The sequence below is a fragment of the Bipolaris oryzae genome, assembly GCF_000523455.1.
Source record: "Bipolaris oryzae ATCC 44560 unplaced genomic scaffold scaffold_282, whole genome shotgun sequence".
NCBI lineage: Eukaryota > Fungi > Ascomycota > Dothideomycetes > Pleosporales > Pleosporaceae > Bipolaris > Bipolaris oryzae.
The window spans coordinates 1-20,555 of NW_006911558.1; the positions used below are offsets into that span (position 1 = coordinate 1).

The 20,555-nt window shown below is 51.0% G+C and overlaps 9 protein-coding genes across 9 annotated transcripts; 5 read left to right on the forward strand and 4 right to left on the reverse strand.

The window, feature by feature from the left end:
• Window positions 1–1,415: 1,415 nt before the first annotated feature.
• COCMIDRAFT_30915 (uncharacterized protein) lies at window positions 1,416–1,975 on the forward strand (the record flags this gene model as incomplete). The annotated part of the gene is made up of 2 exons (XM_007695205.1): window positions 1,416–1,902; window positions 1,959–1,975. The coding sequence occupies 2 exons, from the start codon at window positions 1,416–1,418 to the stop codon at window positions 1,973–1,975; spliced, it is 504 nt and encodes a 167-aa protein (XP_007693395.1).
• A 488-nt stretch (window positions 1,976–2,463) lies between these two features.
• On the reverse strand, window positions 2,464–3,700 carry COCMIDRAFT_30916 (uncharacterized protein; the record flags this gene model as incomplete). Its single annotated transcript, XM_007695206.1, has 2 exons — window positions 2,464–3,571; window positions 3,621–3,700. The coding sequence occupies 2 exons, from the start codon at window positions 3,698–3,700 to the stop codon at window positions 2,464–2,466; spliced, it is 1,188 nt and encodes a 395-aa protein (XP_007693396.1).
• Window positions 3,701–3,999: 299 nt separating this feature from the next.
• On the forward strand, window positions 4,000–4,551 carry COCMIDRAFT_30917 (uncharacterized protein; the record flags this gene model as incomplete). Its single annotated transcript, XM_007695207.1, has 1 exon — window positions 4,000–4,551. One exon carries the CDS (start codon window positions 4,000–4,002, stop codon window positions 4,549–4,551), a length of 552 nt encoding a protein of 183 aa, XP_007693397.1.
• Window positions 4,552–5,744: 1,193 nt separating this feature from the next.
• Window positions 5,745–9,524, forward strand: COCMIDRAFT_41534 (uncharacterized protein; the record flags this gene model as incomplete). Its single annotated transcript, XM_007695208.1, has 3 exons — window positions 5,745–6,189; window positions 6,242–7,390; window positions 8,974–9,524. The coding sequence occupies 3 exons, from the start codon at window positions 5,745–5,747 to the stop codon at window positions 9,522–9,524; spliced, it is 2,145 nt and encodes a 714-aa protein (XP_007693398.1).
• A 476-nt stretch (window positions 9,525–10,000) lies between these two features.
• Window positions 10,001–10,624, reverse strand: COCMIDRAFT_109701 (uncharacterized protein; the record flags this gene model as incomplete). The annotated part of the gene is made up of 1 exon (XM_007695209.1): window positions 10,001–10,624. The coding sequence occupies one exon, from the start codon at window positions 10,622–10,624 to the stop codon at window positions 10,001–10,003; it is 624 nt and encodes a 207-aa protein (XP_007693399.1).
• COCMIDRAFT_109683 (uncharacterized protein) lies at window positions 10,621–12,547 on the reverse strand (the record flags this gene model as incomplete). The annotated part of the gene is made up of 5 exons (XM_007695210.1): window positions 10,621–11,031; window positions 11,091–11,423; window positions 11,532–11,688; window positions 11,740–12,249; window positions 12,303–12,547. The coding sequence occupies 5 exons, from the start codon at window positions 12,545–12,547 to the stop codon at window positions 10,621–10,623; spliced, it is 1,656 nt and encodes a 551-aa protein (XP_007693400.1).
• Window positions 12,548–13,029: 482 nt separating this feature from the next.
• COCMIDRAFT_109691 (uncharacterized protein) lies at window positions 13,030–14,058 on the reverse strand (the record flags this gene model as incomplete). The annotated part of the gene is made up of 1 exon (XM_007695211.1): window positions 13,030–14,058. The coding sequence occupies one exon, from the start codon at window positions 14,056–14,058 to the stop codon at window positions 13,030–13,032; it is 1,029 nt and encodes a 342-aa protein (XP_007693401.1).
• A 779-nt stretch (window positions 14,059–14,837) lies between these two features.
• On the forward strand, window positions 14,838–17,627 carry COCMIDRAFT_9975 (uncharacterized protein; the record flags this gene model as incomplete). Its single annotated transcript, XM_007695212.1, has 1 exon — window positions 14,838–17,627. The coding sequence occupies one exon, from the start codon at window positions 14,838–14,840 to the stop codon at window positions 17,625–17,627; it is 2,790 nt and encodes a 929-aa protein (XP_007693402.1).
• A 294-nt stretch (window positions 17,628–17,921) lies between these two features.
• On the forward strand, window positions 17,922–20,406 carry COCMIDRAFT_109703 (uncharacterized protein; the record flags this gene model as incomplete). The annotated part of the gene is made up of 3 exons (XM_007695213.1): window positions 17,922–18,064; window positions 18,126–18,295; window positions 18,347–20,406. 3 exons carry the CDS (start codon window positions 17,922–17,924, stop codon window positions 20,404–20,406), a joined length of 2,373 nt encoding a protein of 790 aa, XP_007693403.1.
• Window positions 20,407–20,555: the final 149 nt, after the last annotated feature.

Below are 20,555 nucleotides of genomic sequence, written 5' to 3' on the forward strand. Positions count from 1 at the left end.
TCAAACCCTCGGTTACATCCATAACTCTTTTCCATAAGAATCGCCAGGCAACTCTCACGGCGCTAACCCCAATCCTACTCGCCCTAACCCGGATCGAGCCAGAGAAGTATTAGCACTCCAGACCCCGTGTAACATATTGCTATAAAATCTTTTAGTAGAGCGCTAATATAATTATTTATTTGATATTTATGCATGAAGGTTTACTAAGTAAATTTGTATATATTATAGCTGTTACGCTAGTAGATAGTTAGTCACTACCTAGAGGTAGGGTAGAGGTAGAGTTTAGGTCTTATATAGGTGTGACCCTACTACTGCCTCTACTATTACCTAGGTCTATGCACCCTAATCACTACATCTGTACTGTTCTTTCTTGGAGTAGTTGTCTTCTTATCCTCCTCTTCTGGTGTGGCCTCTTCCTCTTTCTTGATCTTGAGGGCCTCCCCCTCCTCTCTAGGACACTCCTTCTTTTTTTCTAGCATTGTAAGATTCTCTTATCAAGGTTGGGTTCTTTGTGTTAAGGATGTCAAAGAACTCTTCGTTGACTTTCTAGTTACTCTCTTATTTCTAAGTCCAGGTGGATAAGTCTAAGGTACGGTGGTAAATGGGTATAGGTAGGTGTTAGGTTGGGTTGCCAAGAGTTAGGTAGGGTTAACCATTATTAAGAAAATATATTTGGTGGAGCGGATCCAGCGCCTAGATAACATGCTTACTGGAATTCGATAGTACAACAGTCAATCGGAGATTTACCAGGATGTTAGCACACTTTTTATATCTAATACGGCACTAGGCCTTACCTATCTGCATGCCTTACAGAAGGCTTTAGATAGGATGTAAAATTTAAATATATATACACGGACAAATTGTGGTGTAGCATCACGTGACTAGCTCATAGTATATATCACGATCTTCTTTCGTACGTAGATAGGCACCCTTCTCCAATTATTCCTTTACAACGATTAGCTATCAGCTTATTCTATCCACTCGATTGCGGGTCGCCCCTCTGATCTTTTGAGCTCGATCACGTATCGTGCCACAATATATATATATACCCACATATACATATATACACATATATATATACCCACATATATATATATACACATATATATATACACACATACATATATATATACACATATATATATACACACATACATATATATATACACATATATATATACACACATACATATATATATACATATATACACTAGGATGTCAGCTACGATACAGCATTAAGCGTCTACACAACGCACTAAGAGCACGCTGCCGCGACCCAGGAAGAGATACATAACTCAGCCAAGGATTTAGGCGTAGAATTTACACCTATAGAGTTTCCTAGAAGTGTCCAGATTAACAACAAGTTTCATTTCCTACTGACCAAAATCACCAAACAGCAAGGATTCCTGACCAACATGAAACACATTCGCAAAAAGCACATCGAGAAAACCAGGACCAAGATCGAGAACAAGCCGGTCAACCCAGAACTAATCGCAAAACATCCCAGCGCGACCAACACTCATTCCAGCACGACGAAAGATAACAGCACTTCAGTTAGCCGGGCACGACCAGTGATCCTCCGGTCCGACGACCCAAAGAAAGTAAAGAAACTACAGAACTCTATGGAGAGGGGAGATGTATGGTATATCCTGGACCATCACAGAGCGAGAAAGAGGAGTAAGGGGTCGGCAGATTTCCAGGGTATTCACCCACTAATTATTCCCAAAGCCGTACCAAGCACGCAGATACCCGAGAATCAAAAGGCTTGGAGATGCAATACGAACCTCCTCATTGAAGCGGGTGCCAGTTTCGATTCATACCTCCACCACTCATTCAAAACATGCCCCTTATGCGAGACATCCCAGAATGCAAAAGGCAAAGAAGGCAAAGGCAAAGAAGGGGGTACTACCATGAACTTCGCATTCGAGTTAAAGATTATTGTCTTACAACTTAACGAGAATGTTATCCGAACTAGGACGATTCTTAAGTATAAGGGTAAACCTAAAATCATTAAAGGAAAACTAGATCCTTCTAGGAACAAGATCATCCTGCGAACAGGAGATGTAATCCGAGATAATTTGCTCTAGATTAAGAAGTCGCAAGTCTTGGGCAAATATCCCACAGATATGGACCGAGGGGCTAAGAAAGCAATTTCTGAGACCGCATACTTCCTAGAGAAGCGCAAAAACAATACTCTAGCCTTAGACTAGTAAAAGAAGAAAGTAAAGGCAGAGGAAGAGGCGGAGCCCGTCAACCCGGGAAACGAGATGGCAAAAGAGGAGGAGAAGATAGAGGGAGGAAAGGAGGAAGAGAAGGACCAGAAGGAGCAGGACGAGGAGGATGAGTGAACCGACTTCACATGGATTCCGGAATGATAATTCTTTCAGATAGTTTACACGGATTCCAGAATGGTTATCACCCCGCGTCCATAACCGCAACACGACCCACTATACACACAAAAATCTAATCTTCTTCGCTATCTTCTGCCCTTTGTTGTTCAGCCAATTTCTGGGCCTGTTCCCACTGCATGGCAAACTCTCTCAGTTGGCCTTCGCCTCCCCTGCTCGCGTCCACTACATCTTTGGGCAACTTGTGAGCGCTATACTGCGGAGTTGTGAAACCATACGCCTCTGGGTCGTCTCTCCGTACCAGTCGGAACTCTGGCTGCCAAACTTCCTCAATGTCATTGTCGTCTGAGAGGTCGTCCTCCTCCAACACGTCATTGGGCACTGGAACAGACTCGCTCTTGGCTTCTGGCTGAGCTATCTTCAGACGCACAGTCGTCTCTTCGGCTAGTGCTGCCTCTGGTACGTCCATGGTGAGCAATTCCATCCACGAAAAGACCAATGGGTCTGTTCGTACAGCCCAGGGATTGAAATCAACAACCCAGACCTTATCATGGGGCGGCGGCACGTATACATCAAAAGTGAAGTTTGGGTCTGGGAATGTATCGCGCAGTTTAGCGTCGAAGAAGTCTTGGATCAGGTCTCGTAGCTTATCCTGCATATTGAACAGAAAGTCAAAGTGGTTCAAGTCTCGCTGGCATAGGGCAATCAGCCGTCTGTTGCGCACAAAGCATCGGAACTCGACGCTGGGGTTAAGCGTGATCCACTTTCGCAGTACGAGATGGTATGGAATTGCCGGGTCTGGCGTTATGGACTGATCGGCTGTGTCGTCAAAGGCATGTGCAAGATCGTGGGTGACAAAGTCGCTACTTTTGAGGAGTAGGTAGATGTCGTTTGGCGTACGGCATTCCATGCTGTTGGTTGCTGCTATCCATGTCGCATCCTTTGGCGCACTCCAGTTGAGCTTGGGAGCGACTTTGCCGCCCAGCTCCTCAATGGTGCGCTCGATTGCCTCGTGGGTGTCGCGCCACTCTGCGCTGGGATCTATACTCTCCTCAGCATCGTCGTCGTTGTTGTCCGCGCCCGAGAAGATGCCACTGTCGTTGTCTGACCATGAGGGGTCGTCGCTCTCTTCGGGAGGCAGGACGATGCCGTCTGACCGAAGGTATTCGAGAAAGGCGGATGGAAGAGGGATGAGGCGCGCTTTGGGCGTTACGGCACGATATCTATTGAAATTAGAATACAGAACACGCTAAATCGTGGGATATGACTAACTTTGGGTGCCAACTGTGGTAGGAGCAGTTCAAGATGTGCTGTTTGGTGACTGGGGGGAAGGGCAACTCGGTATATCCCATTTCCACGGGTCCAGCGGAGACATTTTCACTCGTATTATTTTTTGCACTCATGGCGAATCAAGTTTGGGGTGGAATAGTGTCCAGAATAATGGCAAACAGGTGCCAGGCAGAGTAATGACTCCATTGCTGGGTGAGTCTTCATAGTCAAGGGAAAGTTTTGGTGGGGCAACTGCCATTCCGTCACTAGGCAAGCTCGGGCCTTTCCTCACCTCCGAGCTCGCCGCAAACCAGTAGTGATCCTTGGCCATCGTTCTGACCGACACGATACCTTCACCTTGCACATCATCAAATTTCAGACCATGGCCGACAATGTAGGCCTTACCACCCCAAGAGGTAGCGGTACCTCGGGTTACGTGCAGAAGAACCGATCGCTCCTCAGACCACGCGACAAGATCCAGCCCTACCCAAAAGACTGGGACCAAGCCAAACACCGCCCAAGGCAGCCAGACGCCGAGATCCTCGAGCACGAAGCGAAGCGTGAAATTGAAGTCAAGGTTCTCGAGCTGCGCGACAAGCTCGAAGATGAGGGTGTTGACGAAGACGAAATCGACGACCAGTGCGAAGCGTTGCGTCGCAAACTAGACCAGGAGCGCAAGGACGGCAGAGACTTGGGACCGAATGCAAAGCGACTCAAATCGCATCAGGTCCACGATCTGGCCAAGGCGAAGATGGAAGAGAGCGAGAGGCTGCGCAAGGCGCTGGGCATCAGCGAAGACTACGAAGAGGGCAGCCACTGGAGGAAGCAGGAGGAAAGAATGCGCGAGAGCCTTGCCAAGAGAGAAGCTGAAGACGAGGAGAAACTTGAAAAGGCCAAGGAGGCCAGGCGATACAAGGAAGACGATTCGGAATAATTCCCTACTTTGCACTCACTCTGCGCTCAAGAGCGTGCCGATACCCTGCGATAGCCACGACGCGTTACCTGTCCGCATCCATATACCACTACATACTTTTATACGAAGCCCTGCCGAATCCTTGAGGATGCAGTATTCAACGTTTATGTAAAGGCTCTAGGCACTAGCAGGCCGGCCTATCAACTAGTTCACGGTCCGGTCATTCGACTGGCTGAAGATAGGAGGCTGCCAGAAGGATCACAGCATCTCTACTTTATTCGCTTATCATCTGCGTAGTCTGAATGCTGAGCATCTCTGCAGCTCCATCTGCTACGTGCGGTGTCTCATGCAGCCACAATCTCATCCGTCACACTCTGAATCAGGAAAAGCATGTCGTCTTACAATCTACTCGACTGTCAAGGGTCAAAGGGATCCACAAGCCTAATGCAGGAACATTCGAGACCACGCCAATTCACTAAGGCTGTTCCAACCCTGCCTGGCACTGCCACAATGTCACGCAAAGCCCAAGGATTAATTGAAAGGGCTGACTTGGCGAGTTCCAAGGTCTGGCCCAAGCTACTAGTTGTTAGTATTCCATCTTTTTGATAGAAGAGGGCAAAAATTATGTTAATCTTGACCCGGGCAATTGAACGCCTCAATTCACCAACACTTTCCACCTGCAATTTTTTTTGTCAATCAAGAATTGGCAATATAGCCCAGATTGTTGTATCCAGCCCCTTGGTATGACAAGAAGTCATGAAGGAGTTTTTGCTCGCGTGCATTACGACTGTCGCGACCATTCTTACGGCTGAGGCGAATGCCCTGGTCTGCCCAGACATGGTATGTCAGCCACGTGGGGGGTCTGACTGGTCAGAATCCAACGAGAATGCCGAGCCTCATTCGGACTAGGGCGGTGCCATGGTACCACTTGGCCTTGAAGAGCAGCGCTCCGCCGTCTCCCAAGAGCGTGAATTCGTGGGCTCTTGAGATGCCTCCTCGTCACAGATTCGGCTGTTGTGATCCGTCACTACTCACGCATGCCTGTAGCGAACCGGTAACTCCACATGCAGGCTTCTCTTGATTTCATTGGCTAGTTTTGTCAACACCAGCGTTCCGGCATTCTGGACGTATAAACAAGGTCTCTCCGCATTTGCGGATTCGCTTTTGCTCTCTGTAGCACTGCTGCCGCACGCTTGTGTGCTTTGATCGTCGACATGGTCCGACCCATTGCTGTCGTCCGAGAAACATGGAACATTTACACGCCTCTAGAGCGCCGCAACATTGCCATTTACATTGCCGGCATTATGATGTACAAGTTCGGGCTCGAGGCGTTCAACGGATCAGTCATCGCACTCGCCACGAATCGATACGACGAACTGGAGAAGACGACGCACGTTTCCATCACATTTCAGCGCGTCGGTGTGTTGACAGGCCTGAACCAGGCATTTCAGTGCATAGGGTCCATCCTGATTGCACCTCTGATTAAGCGGTATCCGACCAAGAACGTGCTAGCTTGCGCAGTGCTCGTGTTTGGGTTCATGAGCAGTCTGTTGCTGATACTCGATGCCGCAACTGGTGGTAGATTTATGCCGCGCGGATGGCCCAAAGATGACTTTAGCTACTACGGCGACTACGACACGGACGCGATGATACCCATCTGTAAGCATGACCCTATCCGAAGTGCTGCGCAACATGTGCTGATGAGTATTAGATTGCGTCTGTGGCATAGTCTACGGGATGGTTGAACTGATCCGACGCGTCATACCCCGAGATCTCGTGGGTGGCAACATTCAGAAGCTCCGCCGGATGGACTCGTTGGTGCACATTTTCTACGAGACGAGTGGGACAGCAGGTGCTTTTTGTACGGCACTGGCCCTCATTCCACGCCTCGGCAACAACTTCAGCTTCGTCATCACACCCATCTTCTTCGCTGCCGCATCGATTCTCTGGTACTTTATCCACGAGGAAAGCATCCCAAGGGAAAGCCGAGCGTCGGTGACCGAGGGCGAGCCCAACTATGTCAAGGCTGTCATTAGTGGCTTCTACCTCTTTTTCGAGTCGGTGGGAACGGGTGCCAAACTCATCTTCACACATCGCAAGTTTGTCTGGCTGCTGCCCGGATATGCAATTGCACTTTACGCCCATCGATACCTAGAGAATGCTATTGCGCCTGCAGTTGCGCGGCGGTACTTTGGAAACTCGGCCTGGTCACAAATCATGGTGGGAGGGTCGAACTTTGGTGAACTATTGGGGGCCCTGTTTGTCTTCATGTTCACAAACTTGGTGCAGACGCCGATACCATGGCTGCGACTGGACGCACTTGGTCTGCTGATTGTGTGGTATCTGCCCTACTGGCGTCCTCCACGCAACGACGTGGCACAGGCGTGGATCGTGGCAGCGACCTTTTTGCCCATCAGTTTTGGATGGGCTGCAGGTGATGTGTCTCTGGCGGCATATATCCAGGCGTCGCTTGCTCGAATCGAGTCCAAGTCGCAGAATGTCTCGGCACTGGGGGCCGTCATGGCATTTCTCTACAGCACGTACATTGTCATGTACGCCATTGCATCTGCGTGCTTGGGAACATACATCGATCGCATCTCGGACCGAGACAACGACGAGATTCACGGGGCCATCTTGAACGTGGCGGGCGTGCAGTTCACCATCATATCGGTGTTGGTTATGGTGAGCACCTTTATTCCCAAGGGAGCGTTCTCTCTGAACCCCAAGATGCTCAGCGAGGAGGTACTGGACATGGACATAGAGGACGAGGACGACGAGGACGACGGCGAGGAGGACCTGGAATATATCCCTGGAGCTCGGGGCAACAGGAAGGAGAGGCACGACAGCCACGAATTGGTTAGCAGGATGAACAGCTCGAACTAGACGTGGGATGGCATCATTTGGCGTATTTTGCAGCGAATATTGAAACCGAATTATTCTGTGGCGACTTGAGCGACAGCAGGATATAAAAAGCAGTGGGCTGGTTTGATTGACAGGACGGTAGATAAGAGTCTCCACTCGCAAGTCAGCATGGGGGGAGCACACGTGCGATGGTGCTGAGCGCCGATTGATGGCTTGGTGATATGGGGGCTCGGGGTGGAGCCAGAGGGTAGCCCCGAATGAAGAAGGTAACCCCGCAAAGTCCCAGCACGGAAGCATGCGGCTAGCCCCATGGCGGCGGAGGGTGAATTGGAAGGGCAGCAGAGAAGGCAGATGTCACTCCTTGGGCCATAGTCGTGGCAGCTAAGCACTCGGCGCGCTGGGCTTGCAGCAGGGGGCCTCTCCGCCATGTGTCGCTGGCTTGGCGGCCATGTGCCCTCGCGGCGGCGTGTGGTTGGCTGGCCCGCATGTGCCTCTCTGCTAATCCGCCAAGCCAAAGCTTCACTCGCTGCCATGCTCACTGCATACGCCCGTTGCTTTTTAACGGAGGGCACGCGCAAGCATGGGTGCGGAACTCGTTCCAGATCCCGCCTTCAACTACGCATACGCCTCCTCGCCCCATGGATGAGGCCAAAGCCGGTCCGCTTCGCACGCATAATCTCACTCTTACCCGCTCAACCACTGCCACACATGCCCAACTCCAACTAATCACACCCTCTCTCTCCCTCTCCCCCAGTCCCGCCGCCTCTCCCCGTGTTTTCTGTTCTGCCCTTTGGCATTTGCTCTGCTTGCTAGCGACACCCCTTCGCCGCTGCATCACACTTCCCCCTAGTGATGTCCTGCTAGCCTCAGGTCCAGCCAAATCTGACACGTCGGGCCCGTGTGCGTGACCGGACCCCATACGGCGGAATTTGACATCATATCAACTTTATTGCCAACAAAGAATATTTGTAACAAATCAACCAAACCCCGCCAAGTTTCTCCTCTCAATTCCTGCTTCTTTCGTCCCCCAGAATCGGAATCCAAATCATGCAGCCCTACCCACATCCAAACGGCCCGCTGGTCGCCGACCGGAACGAAAGCAGTCATCACCGCGGCCCACTGAGCAGGACATGGCCACAGATTTTCAAGAAGAGGAGGAGATACAGTCCAGTTCGAGAGAGTGCCCAACAGCAACAGCAGCAGCAACAGCAGCAGCAACAGCAGCAGCAACATGTCCAACCCAGTAATATCCAACCACAGGCACAACCACAACCAATCCAGCAACAGATCCAACCACAAGTTCAAATACCCATACACCCCGTACGGCCCACCAAAACCCCCTCAATAGCCTCTCAATCCATCACCTCCCCTACTGTCTCCTCAATGCGCTCCCCCTCCATAGCAGCAGACACCGCAAGTACCATATCCTCAATATCCCACGCCTCCTCCATCCCACCTCCCAACAAAGTTCCCATAGCACGTCGAGGCAGCAGTATATCTTCTGCCGATCGAAATGGTGTGTTCCCCGGAAATCCCCCCTTGCCCCAAAACTATGAACGAATACTAATGTATGCGGCTAAGGCGCCGGCGGCGTAATAACCCCCCAGGCCGACCTCCTCGCCTCAAAATCAAACTACGAACTCATTTCCTCAGGCCAACACCTCGAAATGGGGCTCCATTTCAGCACCGCAATGGCCTCAGGCGTCATGATGAAGCGCGCCACGCACCGCGCCGCCGAGCAAGCCCGGCGCGACCGCATGAAGAACGCCATGGTCGATCTCGCCGAGTTTTTGCTAGACGGCGAAGTCACGTTTGGGAGTGGGACGACGTGCTTTGTTGTTATGCGGGGGAGGGAGGAGGATTCGAATAGTATTGGGGTTGGTGGGGGTGGAGGAAGTAGTATAGCGGAGGATAGGGAGGAGGGGGATGATAAGAGTAGGCGGTCAAGTGTTGCAGCCGGGGAGAAGAAGACGGTGAATAAAGCGAGGTTGATTGAGATGGCGCTGGAAAAGATGAGGGCGCAAGAGAGGGAGATTGAGATGTTGAGGGCGGAGGTGGAAAGGTTGAAGGTGGACCAGCGGCAGCAGCAGGAGGTGGAAGACGATGGGGTGCAGAGTATGGATACTTCGTAACCCTTTCACACACCCACACACACACCCGTGGCTTTTTTAGCAGCGAAGAGAAAGGCACGGAATCAGGCGGTATCTTCACCATTTTTTCACGTTTGGAGCATTCTAGATAAAGGCAGGGCGCGGTTTACACCTTCTTCTTCTCCTGTTCGCTCAAAAAAGTAAACGTACATCTCACTCACCTTTTACCGCACACACATTTTGTATTACTAAGGTAACTAAGGGAAATATATATATATATATATACATATTCAACGCGCAGAGTTCCTATCCTTCTCCTCGCATCTCTCACTATCAAATTATAAAGTCTCAAACATACAATAGACACACACACACACATATATATATATATATAAATTTATGTGAATAGAATACCAAGGCATTACCCCTCCCCTCCCCCACCTACTCCCACTATAATCCCCCCCTCCCCCCGGCCCCCGTATTCCCCGTCCCAGTAGCGTACATTTTATTCGGCAAACCTAAGTGGGGCTAGTGGTTCTTGCGGCACGGGGGGAAGGGGGAGGAGGAGGAACGCAAACGCAAACGCAAACGCACGAACGAACCCACCCGTCTAAGATCAATCGGTTCTCGGGCCTAGATCTACGCGCGCGCGTGTGTGTGTGTGTGTGTGTGTGTGTGTGCAACAGTGCACGCTTTAGATCCCGCGGTTTTTCTGGGGGCGGGTTGGCCGCTAAGTGCAGGATTTTAGGGTCTTGGTTTGGGTTTAGTTGGGTTGGGGATTGGATTGGCGTGGCGTGGGGAAGGGGAAGGGGAAGGAAAGGAAAGTGCCGCGGGATGAAGGGGAAAGAGGGGGAAGGGGAAGCGAAGAGGGTTTGTGTGTGTGCGCGTTTGTGGATGGGATAGGAGGGGGTGAAAGGTTTCTGAGTGGTATTTTGTGTAGTTTGTATTTTGGTTTTGGTTGGGGTTTTGATGGGAGGGAGGGGCGGGGGATGTTCCGGTGGAAAGTAGAGGTGAGGCTGAGTAGGGAGATGGTCAGATTTTGGTTGTTTGGACGATTGGGTTGAATGAACTTTTAGTGGGGATCTATGTGCTTGAACTGCGCAGTATGTGCAAAACTTTGGATTTGAATCATCTACTGTCATCTTATTTTTTCGGTGTCCTGAACATGTACACTCTTTCCATCTGTAGTAGCATCGGTTATCACGGCATGCTCACTGCCCCCACCCCGTCCGCCTTCCGGCTCATCATCCCGCTCGCTAGTCTGCTTTCCCCGTCTAGTATCGCCTGTGTGACCCTGCGTTCCGATCCTTAGAAAGGGAAAGAGCAGCATGCCAGGAAATGCGGCTGCAGCGGCGAACCATAGGGTAAAAGAGTAGGGCTCGGCAGCGTTGCCGGCGTAGTAACCCGATTTTGCTGGACTTTTCTGTACACTATCAAAGATTGCCGTCGCGATCCCAAAAGCAATAGCGTTGCATAGACGGGATATCGTCTGGAAGAGCGAACCTGCAATGGATTGCTTGTCGAGTGGCATCGAAGACAAAACATACATCTGCGGATGGTTAGGACAGAACTGTGGGGCAAGTGCAAAAGTCTGGCGATAAAACTCACATTTGCCACAATGAACTCGAAGTCGATACCAACAACACAGAGGCAGAGTGCTGGGAAAGCAAATGCCCAGTACGAATCTCCGTCTCTCTGGAGTGCTGCCAGTGTAAAAGAAAGGGTGAGAGCAGTTGATCCAATACCAACAAGGAGTTTGTTAGATACTTTGTGCTGGACCAAGGCAGCCACTGCGTTTGCGGTCAGACCCACAATGGCCATGGGAAGCATGTGAACGCCAGTCATAAGGGCACTGTATCCCTGCACCCGCTGGAAATAGAGTGCCATCCAGAAGATCAAGACTGGGAATCCAAGAGTGGCGAGAGCGAGAATTCCCATTAGCTGTCGCATGTCGTTAGTATCAAGATCATGACAGGCTGTAGCAGGTAATGTTGTGAAGCTTCCCAATTGGATTTCGACACAGAAATTCCACAACATGGTACGACTTACTAAGGAAAAGTCTCGATCGCGCCATATCTTCATATCAATCATCGCATATGGGTACTTGAACTCCCATACGACGAATGCAACCATCAGAATGGCTCCTAGTATCAACAAAACAAGGACATAGGGCGTCTTCCAACCCTGTGGCGCATTTCCGGCAAGACTATGAAGAATGTCAGCTTGCAGTCTCCCTAACTTCGAGATGTAACCATACCTTAATGCAGCACAGAACATGCCAATGCCAAAAATCGTCAGCGCCGTTCCCGGAAGATCTAGCTTTCTCATAGTCTCTGTGTTGAATGTCTGTTTTGATGTCGTATCATCGGGCACCGTAAACGCGGCAATGATACTGGTACAAAAATACACGATAGCCAATAGGAAGAAACCAGCTCTCCAATTGAACACCTTCGTGAAGACACCAGCGAGGATCGTCCCGAAAATGAAGCCCATGGGATTGCCTGCACCAAAGCAGCCAAAAGCTCTGTTCTTCCTTTGGCTAGGCCTGGCATAGATGACACCCAGCATTCCCTGAGCAGGAGGCACAGCTGCGGCAGAGAAGATGCCTAGGACACCACAGAGTACGTCAAGTGTCATGCCGTTTTGAGAGAAGCCGGCTCCCAAGCAGAAAACGGAAAAGAAGAACATGGACGCGATAAACATGGATTTGCGTCCAAAGAGATCAGCGATGCTGCCGAAGAAAAGCAGTAGCGAACCAGCCGTGAGTCTGTATGTCTTGTTAGTCATGCAATCTTGCACTTGATATCGGGTCATTCTTACGATGTGGCAGCATTCATCCAGGAAAGCTCCGCATTGGTCATGTCCAGATCTCGCGCCGCGAACGAACTCATAACGGTGACCGTACCCTGCAAGAAACTCGTCATGGCAACAGCCATGGTCACCGATGCAATAAACAGACATTCTTGTAACAGCGATTTGAAGCACTCTGGTCGGGCATTGGGATCCTTTTCGCTGATTGGCTGAGAGTGGGCAGTGCCGAGTTCGGCATCAATATCTTTACCCATGTTGCAGGCGTGGCGTGTAATGTAAGGTTTGAAGAGACGAGAACAGAAACCGCGCAGCAGGAGACAGAGTATTAGAACCTGCCGAGATACATGACCGGAGAATGCAAACTAGAGGTCATGTCGTAGATAAGTCTAGTTGTGATTGAAAATCGAAGAAGTCGCAACCGGTGGAATTATTCAGCGCGCGGAATCGTTCCTACACCCCTGCAACTAGTTACACAAGCACGATACATTACTAGCCACCCCAGACCGCGTGTCAAACTCACCGCCCGAGCACACCCAGTCAGCAAAGTCGGAAAGCTTAGGTAAATAAGTCGCTGATGCTATCTTTGCGCCGCGTATAGCGTGCATAATCGACACTTGGGATATATTCCATATTTGGCGGTCAAACAGACACTCATCATGCCGTCCATTCTACGAGCGTAGTCATCTGCAGAGATGGCAGAACAAGAACATTTCTCGTTGCGGACTTACGTAGCTTTTTATAACTTGACCACTCTCCACTCACCTAGGTCCATGCGGCTCAACTGACCTCCCAATGGGCCTTGAACTTCGGTGCCATTAGCCCAGAGCTTCCTGCCGGCCCAGTATTCGATGAAACCATCCGGGCCTGAAACAATGATCAGTCGGGACCCGGCTTCCTCTCTGCGACGCCGTATCTTTTGTTCTATTTCGCCGGGCTGAATAAAGGTCTTTTCCTCGTCGACGTAGTAGTTGACAGTCAAGCCTTTTGTGGCGGCTTCGCTCCGCTTCTTGAGCGTGTCCAACTCGGTCACAATGGCACCCTTCTCCGTAGCACTCGGTGGTTCCACGAGCGGTGCTTGCACGGGAGAGCCGAACAGACTCTTCCACCATCCTATTCGATCCTGGCCATACTGATCTTGTCCACTGTCGTCACTGACACCGCCCACGCATTCTTCGCGCTTCCGGTTTGCCCACAATATGTGCATCTTGCTGCCCGTCCGCCGCCCTAGTGCCTGAGCGACTTGCATCGCGGGTGCTATGCCTGTTCCACCTGCTAGAAATATAACCTCTATGATGTCGCGGGGGAGCTTGAGCTCCGTGTTGGGCCCTCGCAGTTCGATGGTCGATTGCTCTGGGAGACGGTGCAGGTAGGTTGAGACCTCGCCGCCCGTCTCCTGGCGTATAAGTAACCTCATACCTCCCAGGTCATCGTCGCCCGTCTTGGTACTATCGGTCGTGCGAGGCAATGGTGTGTATGCGCGGGCAATCTGTAGTTGCGGTTGCTTGATCTGTACGCTCCAAACGCTGCGCTTCGATACCTCCTTGATGCTTTCCGCATCTGAGACGCCATTGCTATTGCGCAGTGTGAAGATGGCACTGGTCGATGAGACGGGCTCCTTGCTTACAAGTGTATACTGCGTGAAGGTGTGGGGGTTCAAGGTCGCATCGGACGCATCGGCGGGTCTGGCGAGACGATATGCTGCACCGCCAAGCGCTGAAGAGCCGAGCACAATCAGTGGGCCTGCTCGTCGCTTCAACCAGGACATTGCTCGGCTAGGGATTGCGCTGACCTGGTGGAGTCGGGTTAAGGTGTTGGGCAGTGTTACAAACTTTGTGTTGATATGGCCCAAGCGTGCTGCCCGCTCAGGTACGTATCTCAAAAGGATCCGGTCTCCGGCAGGCCACCGAAAAATGAAGAGACACCACAAACTACATCTAAACAGCCATCAACGTCGTCTATAAAACACATCCTATACACATGACATCTCCTGCACGGCATTAGTCGTGCGACCAATCTCCAACTTCTTCGAGGGTGGCAACAGTCTGGTTTCAGGTGCGGGTGTAACTGTGGAACAACAAATCGGCATGCGCTACCTTCCCGTTCAGGGAAAAGTGTACCTTCCCGACTCATGCCTCAGCCTCTAGCCTTTTACAGCCAAAGACCCTGCATATCTTCCACCCACACCTGGTGGCGTTTCGTTGGGTCACTATCATTCACCGACTCCTTCTTCACTCTCTCTTCCCGTCCTCAACTCTCAGTCTACAGTGTGTGGCCCAACTAATCGAACAAGTTCCTCGGCGTCTAGCCCCCAAAGGCGGGCCTTTCGGCATCATTTGGTCCTACTTCGGTCATTCTCCGGAGTTATCACGGAATAGCGACTACAGACATATCGACAGTTGTCGGAGTTTTTGAAAACAAGCAACAAAACCACGAGCAACATTCGAACCCAGCACCTGGACATTGGGAATATCTGGAAAACCATCGGGGAGACAAGTCACACTCGGAAGTCTCGTGGTGTCCCGACTGTACACGTGGTACAGAGCCATGGCACCTGCCATTCTGACTCAACGCCCGAGAATCTTATTCCTGGACGCCTACGATTCGTTTTCAAACAACATTGTCGCGATAGTCGAGCAAAACATCGACGCGCATGTCGTCAAGGTCTTTATTGACGATCCAAATCTCACAAAGATAAAAGATGATGAGCAGCACTCGGCATTCACGGATTACCTAAAGAGCTTCGATGGTGTGATTGCCGGACCCGGGCCCGGCTGGGCGAAATGCGAAAAAGACGTCGGTCTGATGAAAGAGCTCTGGAGTCTTCAAGAAGAGCAGATCGTTCCTGTTTTTGGCATCTGTTTGGGGTTCCAGTCTATGTGCCTTGCCTTTGGAGCCGACATTGAACGACTTGAGGAGCCGAAACATGGTATCATAACCACCATTCTGCACAAAGGCCAGTCCATATTTCGGGGCGTAGAGCATCTTTTGGCCACACAATACCACTCCCTTCACGTCAAGCTCGACCACCCCATCCAAAGCAAGCGAGCTGTACGGTACCCTGCCCAGCTCTGGGAACCTACGGAAACTTGCCCCAAACTCGAACCGCTGGCGTGGGATTTCGACAGTGAGCGTAATGGCGCTGTGCTCATGGGCGTCAAGCATACACAAAAACCGTTCTGGGGGGTCCAATTTCATCCAGAGTCAATTTGCACAAACGACGAAGGGAAACGTCTCTTCCAGAATTGGTGGGAAGATGCCCAGGCTTGGAACCGCAAGCGCATGTTCCGCAATGTTCCCAAAAACACTCTCATGCCAAATACGCCAGCTTCCCCGATGACCTTTGCGGATTTTCGACGAGAACTTGGTTTTCACGGTGCCATGAAACAGAGCAAATACTCATCTGCTAGCTTTGCGGCAAATCTCGACAGCGATACCATTACGCCCTTTGAGCTAGCATCGCTGATTGCACATGGCGATGGGCAAACGATACCAGACCTGGCGCCTAGCACTGTACACTGTGCGACTACAGGAAGCGGAAGGCTTACAGTTGCCGATGTCTGTGAACTGTTCGAATTGACAAGAGGGGAAGCATTGGTTCTTGAGTCCGGATTGCAGTCAAACCTGGTACCTATGGCCGTAGGCACCGGCAGATATAGCATTATCGGGTTCGTCATTCCTGAAGAGACCCTCCGCTTGCACTACTATGCCGGATCCCGCAGAATGGAGCTCAGAGATGGCAAGGACCAATTGCATACCGAATGGACAGTAAACGACCCGTGGCCATATGTGCGAGAAGTCATGAAGAGCCTCCAGCCATCTACGCCACCACAAGGGTCGACGTGGGCACCTTTCTGGGGAGGTCTCATGGGTTTTGCGTCGTATGAAGCTGGTCTGGAAACTATTGGCATTCATGGGCATGAGGAAGCCGCTTATCCGGACATTTGCTTTGCGTACATTACCCGAAGCATAGTCTTCGATCATCAGGTCAAGAAGATTTACGTCCAGAGCATCCGTGGAGCCTTTGACCAAGACTGGGTTGAAGAGACGATAGAAAGGCTGTACGACCATGCTGGTGTGAAATCTCGGGAGAGCACGCCAGGGTCGAGTGCTATGGCAGAAGTGGACCCGTTCGAAACACATGGTACGATGGATCAGTACATTGAATCTTGCCGACAATACAAAGCTGGTGAGGGTGAATACTCGGAAAAGGTCCGTAACTGTCAAGAGGCCATAGCAGACGGCCAGAGCTACGAGCTTTGCCTTACCACACGCAACGAGATCCGTGCTCGTAAACCGACTGCCTGCAGAATTTCGCGTTCAGAGGACAACGAACATTCCTGGAACATGTACAAGCGCCTGGCCAGCCAGAACCCCGCTCCATTTAGCGCATACATGAGGATACACAATGTTCATGTCTTGAGCTCATCACCGGAAAGATATATCAGTTGGGACAGGTCGCAAACTGCCCAGTGTCGACCCATCAAAGGCACGGTACAGAAGAAGCCTGGTGTAACTGCTGAGATGGCTCACGAGATTCTTTCTTCGTCCAAGGAACGGGCAGAGAACCTCATGATTGTCGATCTCACTCGACATCAATTGCATGGTGTATACGGCTCAGAGAATGTCCGTGTGAGCCAACTTATGGAAGTCGAGGAATACGAAACACTGTGGCAGCTAGTCTCTGTAGTTGACGCAGTACCTAGTGGCTCTAATAAGCCAACCACACCCGACGATTGGGAAGAACCTGTAGACTTTGCCTTCAAAAAGCCGACCAAGCATTCCGTACCCTACCTAGGTTTCGAGGCCTTTGTTGAGAGTCTTCCTGCAGGAAGTATGACCGGTGCACCCAAGAAACGGTCGTGCGAGATTCTACAGGATGTAGAAAAGGGCGAGAGAAGAGGCCTGTACTCTGGCGTTCTCGGCTATCTTGACGTTGGAGGCGGCGGCGACTTTAGTGTAGTCATACGGACTGCTATCAAAATCGACAATGACGAACTCCAAAATGACGACAAGGAAGACGTCTGGCGTCTCGGTGCTGGAGGTGCGGTCACAAGCCAGAGCACACCACAAGGCGAATACGAAGAGATGATTGCCAAGTTTGGCAGCACCAGCAGGGCATTTGCGCCTCTCCCGCCACCAAAGTCGAGGACCAAAGGCAGGAGAGTTGAGATTATCGAACCTGATGACCCTGCATTTGCGGAGTTGCTTGCAAGCATGAGGGGAGGAGAAGAGCTGACGCTGGACGACGCTCAGATCATGTTGCGAGCTGTGGAGCGTGAACTAAGGAGGAGGACTGGCGAAGATTTAGGCAATGACACCACAGAGGTGGAATGAATGTTTTAAGGGAGTTGGGATAGTGCGGGAGTCGCTGAGCTTAACCTTTGATACCATCACTTATACTAGAGATAGACCTTTCTGGTTTCAACACCAATACAATTCATATTAGAGCTGTTCGAATACCCATCAGATATCGTGTTTCATTGGCTATTGCCTTTTTCGTGACTACGTTGAAATGGGGTATTACTTGAAAGCGTGATGACTAAGCACGAATAGTGGGAACGTAGCATTCGCCGTGTAATCTTGCGCACCACATCGCAACCCATACACGCGTTCCGAGAAATAGCAGCAATGGCGACAGATGCGCCAGATCCACGGAGTTTTCAAACCTGGGAAGACGCGTTCCAGTATCCAATTCCGGTGGTTCGCAAACTTGAACAGCAGCTGCGCAACAATGCTGATGAGAATCGTGAGAAGCTGCGGTCGCTCGTGGGGTATGGATATTTGGACACAAGGAGAATGCAATTGAGAGCAATCAATGCTAACTGTATGCAGAGCAAGTTACCGCAGCCTCCTCGATACTGCCGAAACGATCATCGATATGGAAGTACGAATGGGCCAAGTAGAGACCAAGCTTTCAAAAGTAGGCCAGAGTTGCAACTCGAGGCGCTTGGAGAAGATATCAAATAATACGGGGAACATGGATTTTCACATACGGAGTCGTGGTCAGTCTCTCGCATTGCATTGGAAGGGACCATTGGGTTGACAGAGGACAGATGCGGAGCGGTACATGCTGGCGTCCCAACTCTCGGTCCTGCGCAATGCGCCTCTGGTGATGACACGCCTTATGAAAAGAGAGGGATCATATCTGCTCATTGCCAAGATCCTGGTCATTTCACGACTACTTCACAAGGCCCTCAGCCAATCTGCGACGAAGCCCGCGATTGTGGACCAGCTGTGGGAGAGGCTGTTGTCTGTACGAAGGAAGCTGCTGCGAAGAATCGATAAGCGACTATCGAGTGCAGTCGGTGAAACAGCAACTCTAGTGGAGAGTATGTGTGCCTATGCGCTTGCTACAAGCTCGACACCAACCGATACCCTGCATCATTTCCATAAGATGAGGTTGGATAGGATGAATAGCGAGATCAAGGCGGGTGGGAATGAGCTTGCGAGGCACGGTATTGATGCGCTCAAGCTATGCATTCAGACATGTCTCGATACCCAGACGATATTTCCGCGGAGGTTGGCAGAAGCATTGGCAAAACTGAAGGCGCATCCTTTGATTCAGGATCCTGATGTCCGCGGCCTATATGAGCTGAATCTAGATGTGCACGACCAGTGGCTTGGCGACGAGGCGCGCAACTACACGCCCTGGCCACGGCATGATGAGTTGCAGCGACCAGAAGCAGAGCGGATACTACATCGCTGGTCTAGGGATGCCATTGCGGCTTTCCTAAAGGGCGTCAAGAAGGCACTAGAAGGTGAAGAACGATTGCAAGAGGTTGCGGACTTGCGGCAAGAATTGATTGAAACATGGATTCTTTCTGGATCTCGTATGGCGGGCGTCAAGTCGGCAAACATACTCGACGATTTGCGCGACATGATGAACGACAAGCTTGAAAGCATCGTCCGGTCACGAACAGATGGACTGCAGACTGTTGTTTCAGAACTTACGGCTCAGCTAGATACAGTGGCTGCATCCGAAGCAACCTCGGCGCTCAGTCTCTGGGATACAATCGACAAGGCCTCGGACCTCTCTAACGGCGCTCAATCATTCAAATCTACAGTCCTGAACACATACCAAGGCCGAGACGACCCAGTCATCAGCGTCACATCCGCCTTTGACAACTGGATGGCATCAGTCCTCGAAGTCAAAGGCATAGTGAAGAGCATGAAGGAAGCCCGCTGGGACGACACCTTTGCCGACGACGCAGGCTCAGACTCCGACTCCGACCTTGGTGACTCGAAGCAAACCCTCCTCAGCGACGACGATCCCAAGTTGCTGGAAGAATGCACACAAGAAGCCCTACGCGAAGCACTGCAGAATCTCGGCAAAAGCCTATCTACCATCACCAAGTCCTCTGAGAAGACAGAGGGCACCGATTCCATCCAAAAAGCAACCTTCATCCTGCGCGTCATCAGGGAAATAGGCGATCGCATCCCGCGACTTAGACTTCAAGACAAAGCCACACCCCCCACCTCCCCATTTACCCCAAACATCCTTGAACCCCTCCACGCAGCTCTAGCATTGCACGTCGCACAACCAACGCTAGAAGCATACAAGACCTCGCTAGCCAAGTCCCTGAAGATCAAATCAAACAGCCATATTTTGTGGGAGGGCCAGCCACCACTGCCTACCCAGCCGTCACCCAGTGCATTCCGCTTTTTGAGGGATTTGAATACTAAGATGACGGGTGTGGGGAGTGATCTTTGGGCTCCCGGAAGTGTGGGTGTGATGAAGGGGAAGGTGGCGGGAATGTTGGTGGGGGTTGTGGAGGGGCAGGTTGATGCTATTTTTGCGCTTGGCCAAGGTCCTATCAATGGTGATGAGGAGGAGGAAGAAGAAGAGAAAGATGAGAGAGGGGAGGAAAAGACGGATGTGGAGGAGTCTGGTCCTACGAAGGAAGAAGAGACGGAGATCAAGGTCTACAGACTTAAGCAGTTGCTCTTCGATGTGCTGTATGTACAACGGTTTATTGAACCGACTGCAGGAGAAGAAAGTATTGCGAAGTTGAGGAAGAAGATGGAGCTGGAAGATGTGGATGTGGGTAGGTTGAAGAAGAGTGCGGTGGAATATGCTAAGAAGACGTATTTGTTGTTTGCACAGACATATTAACGTGGTTCACAAGCGAGCTGATCACCCAAGCGAGCTGATCACTTCCCACCAGCGCGTCAACGTCGATACTACAACGCGTTATGTCTCAACAACGTCAACATCTATTAACTTATCCTGAATCAGATCTTCAACTTGCTCTTTTTGATATC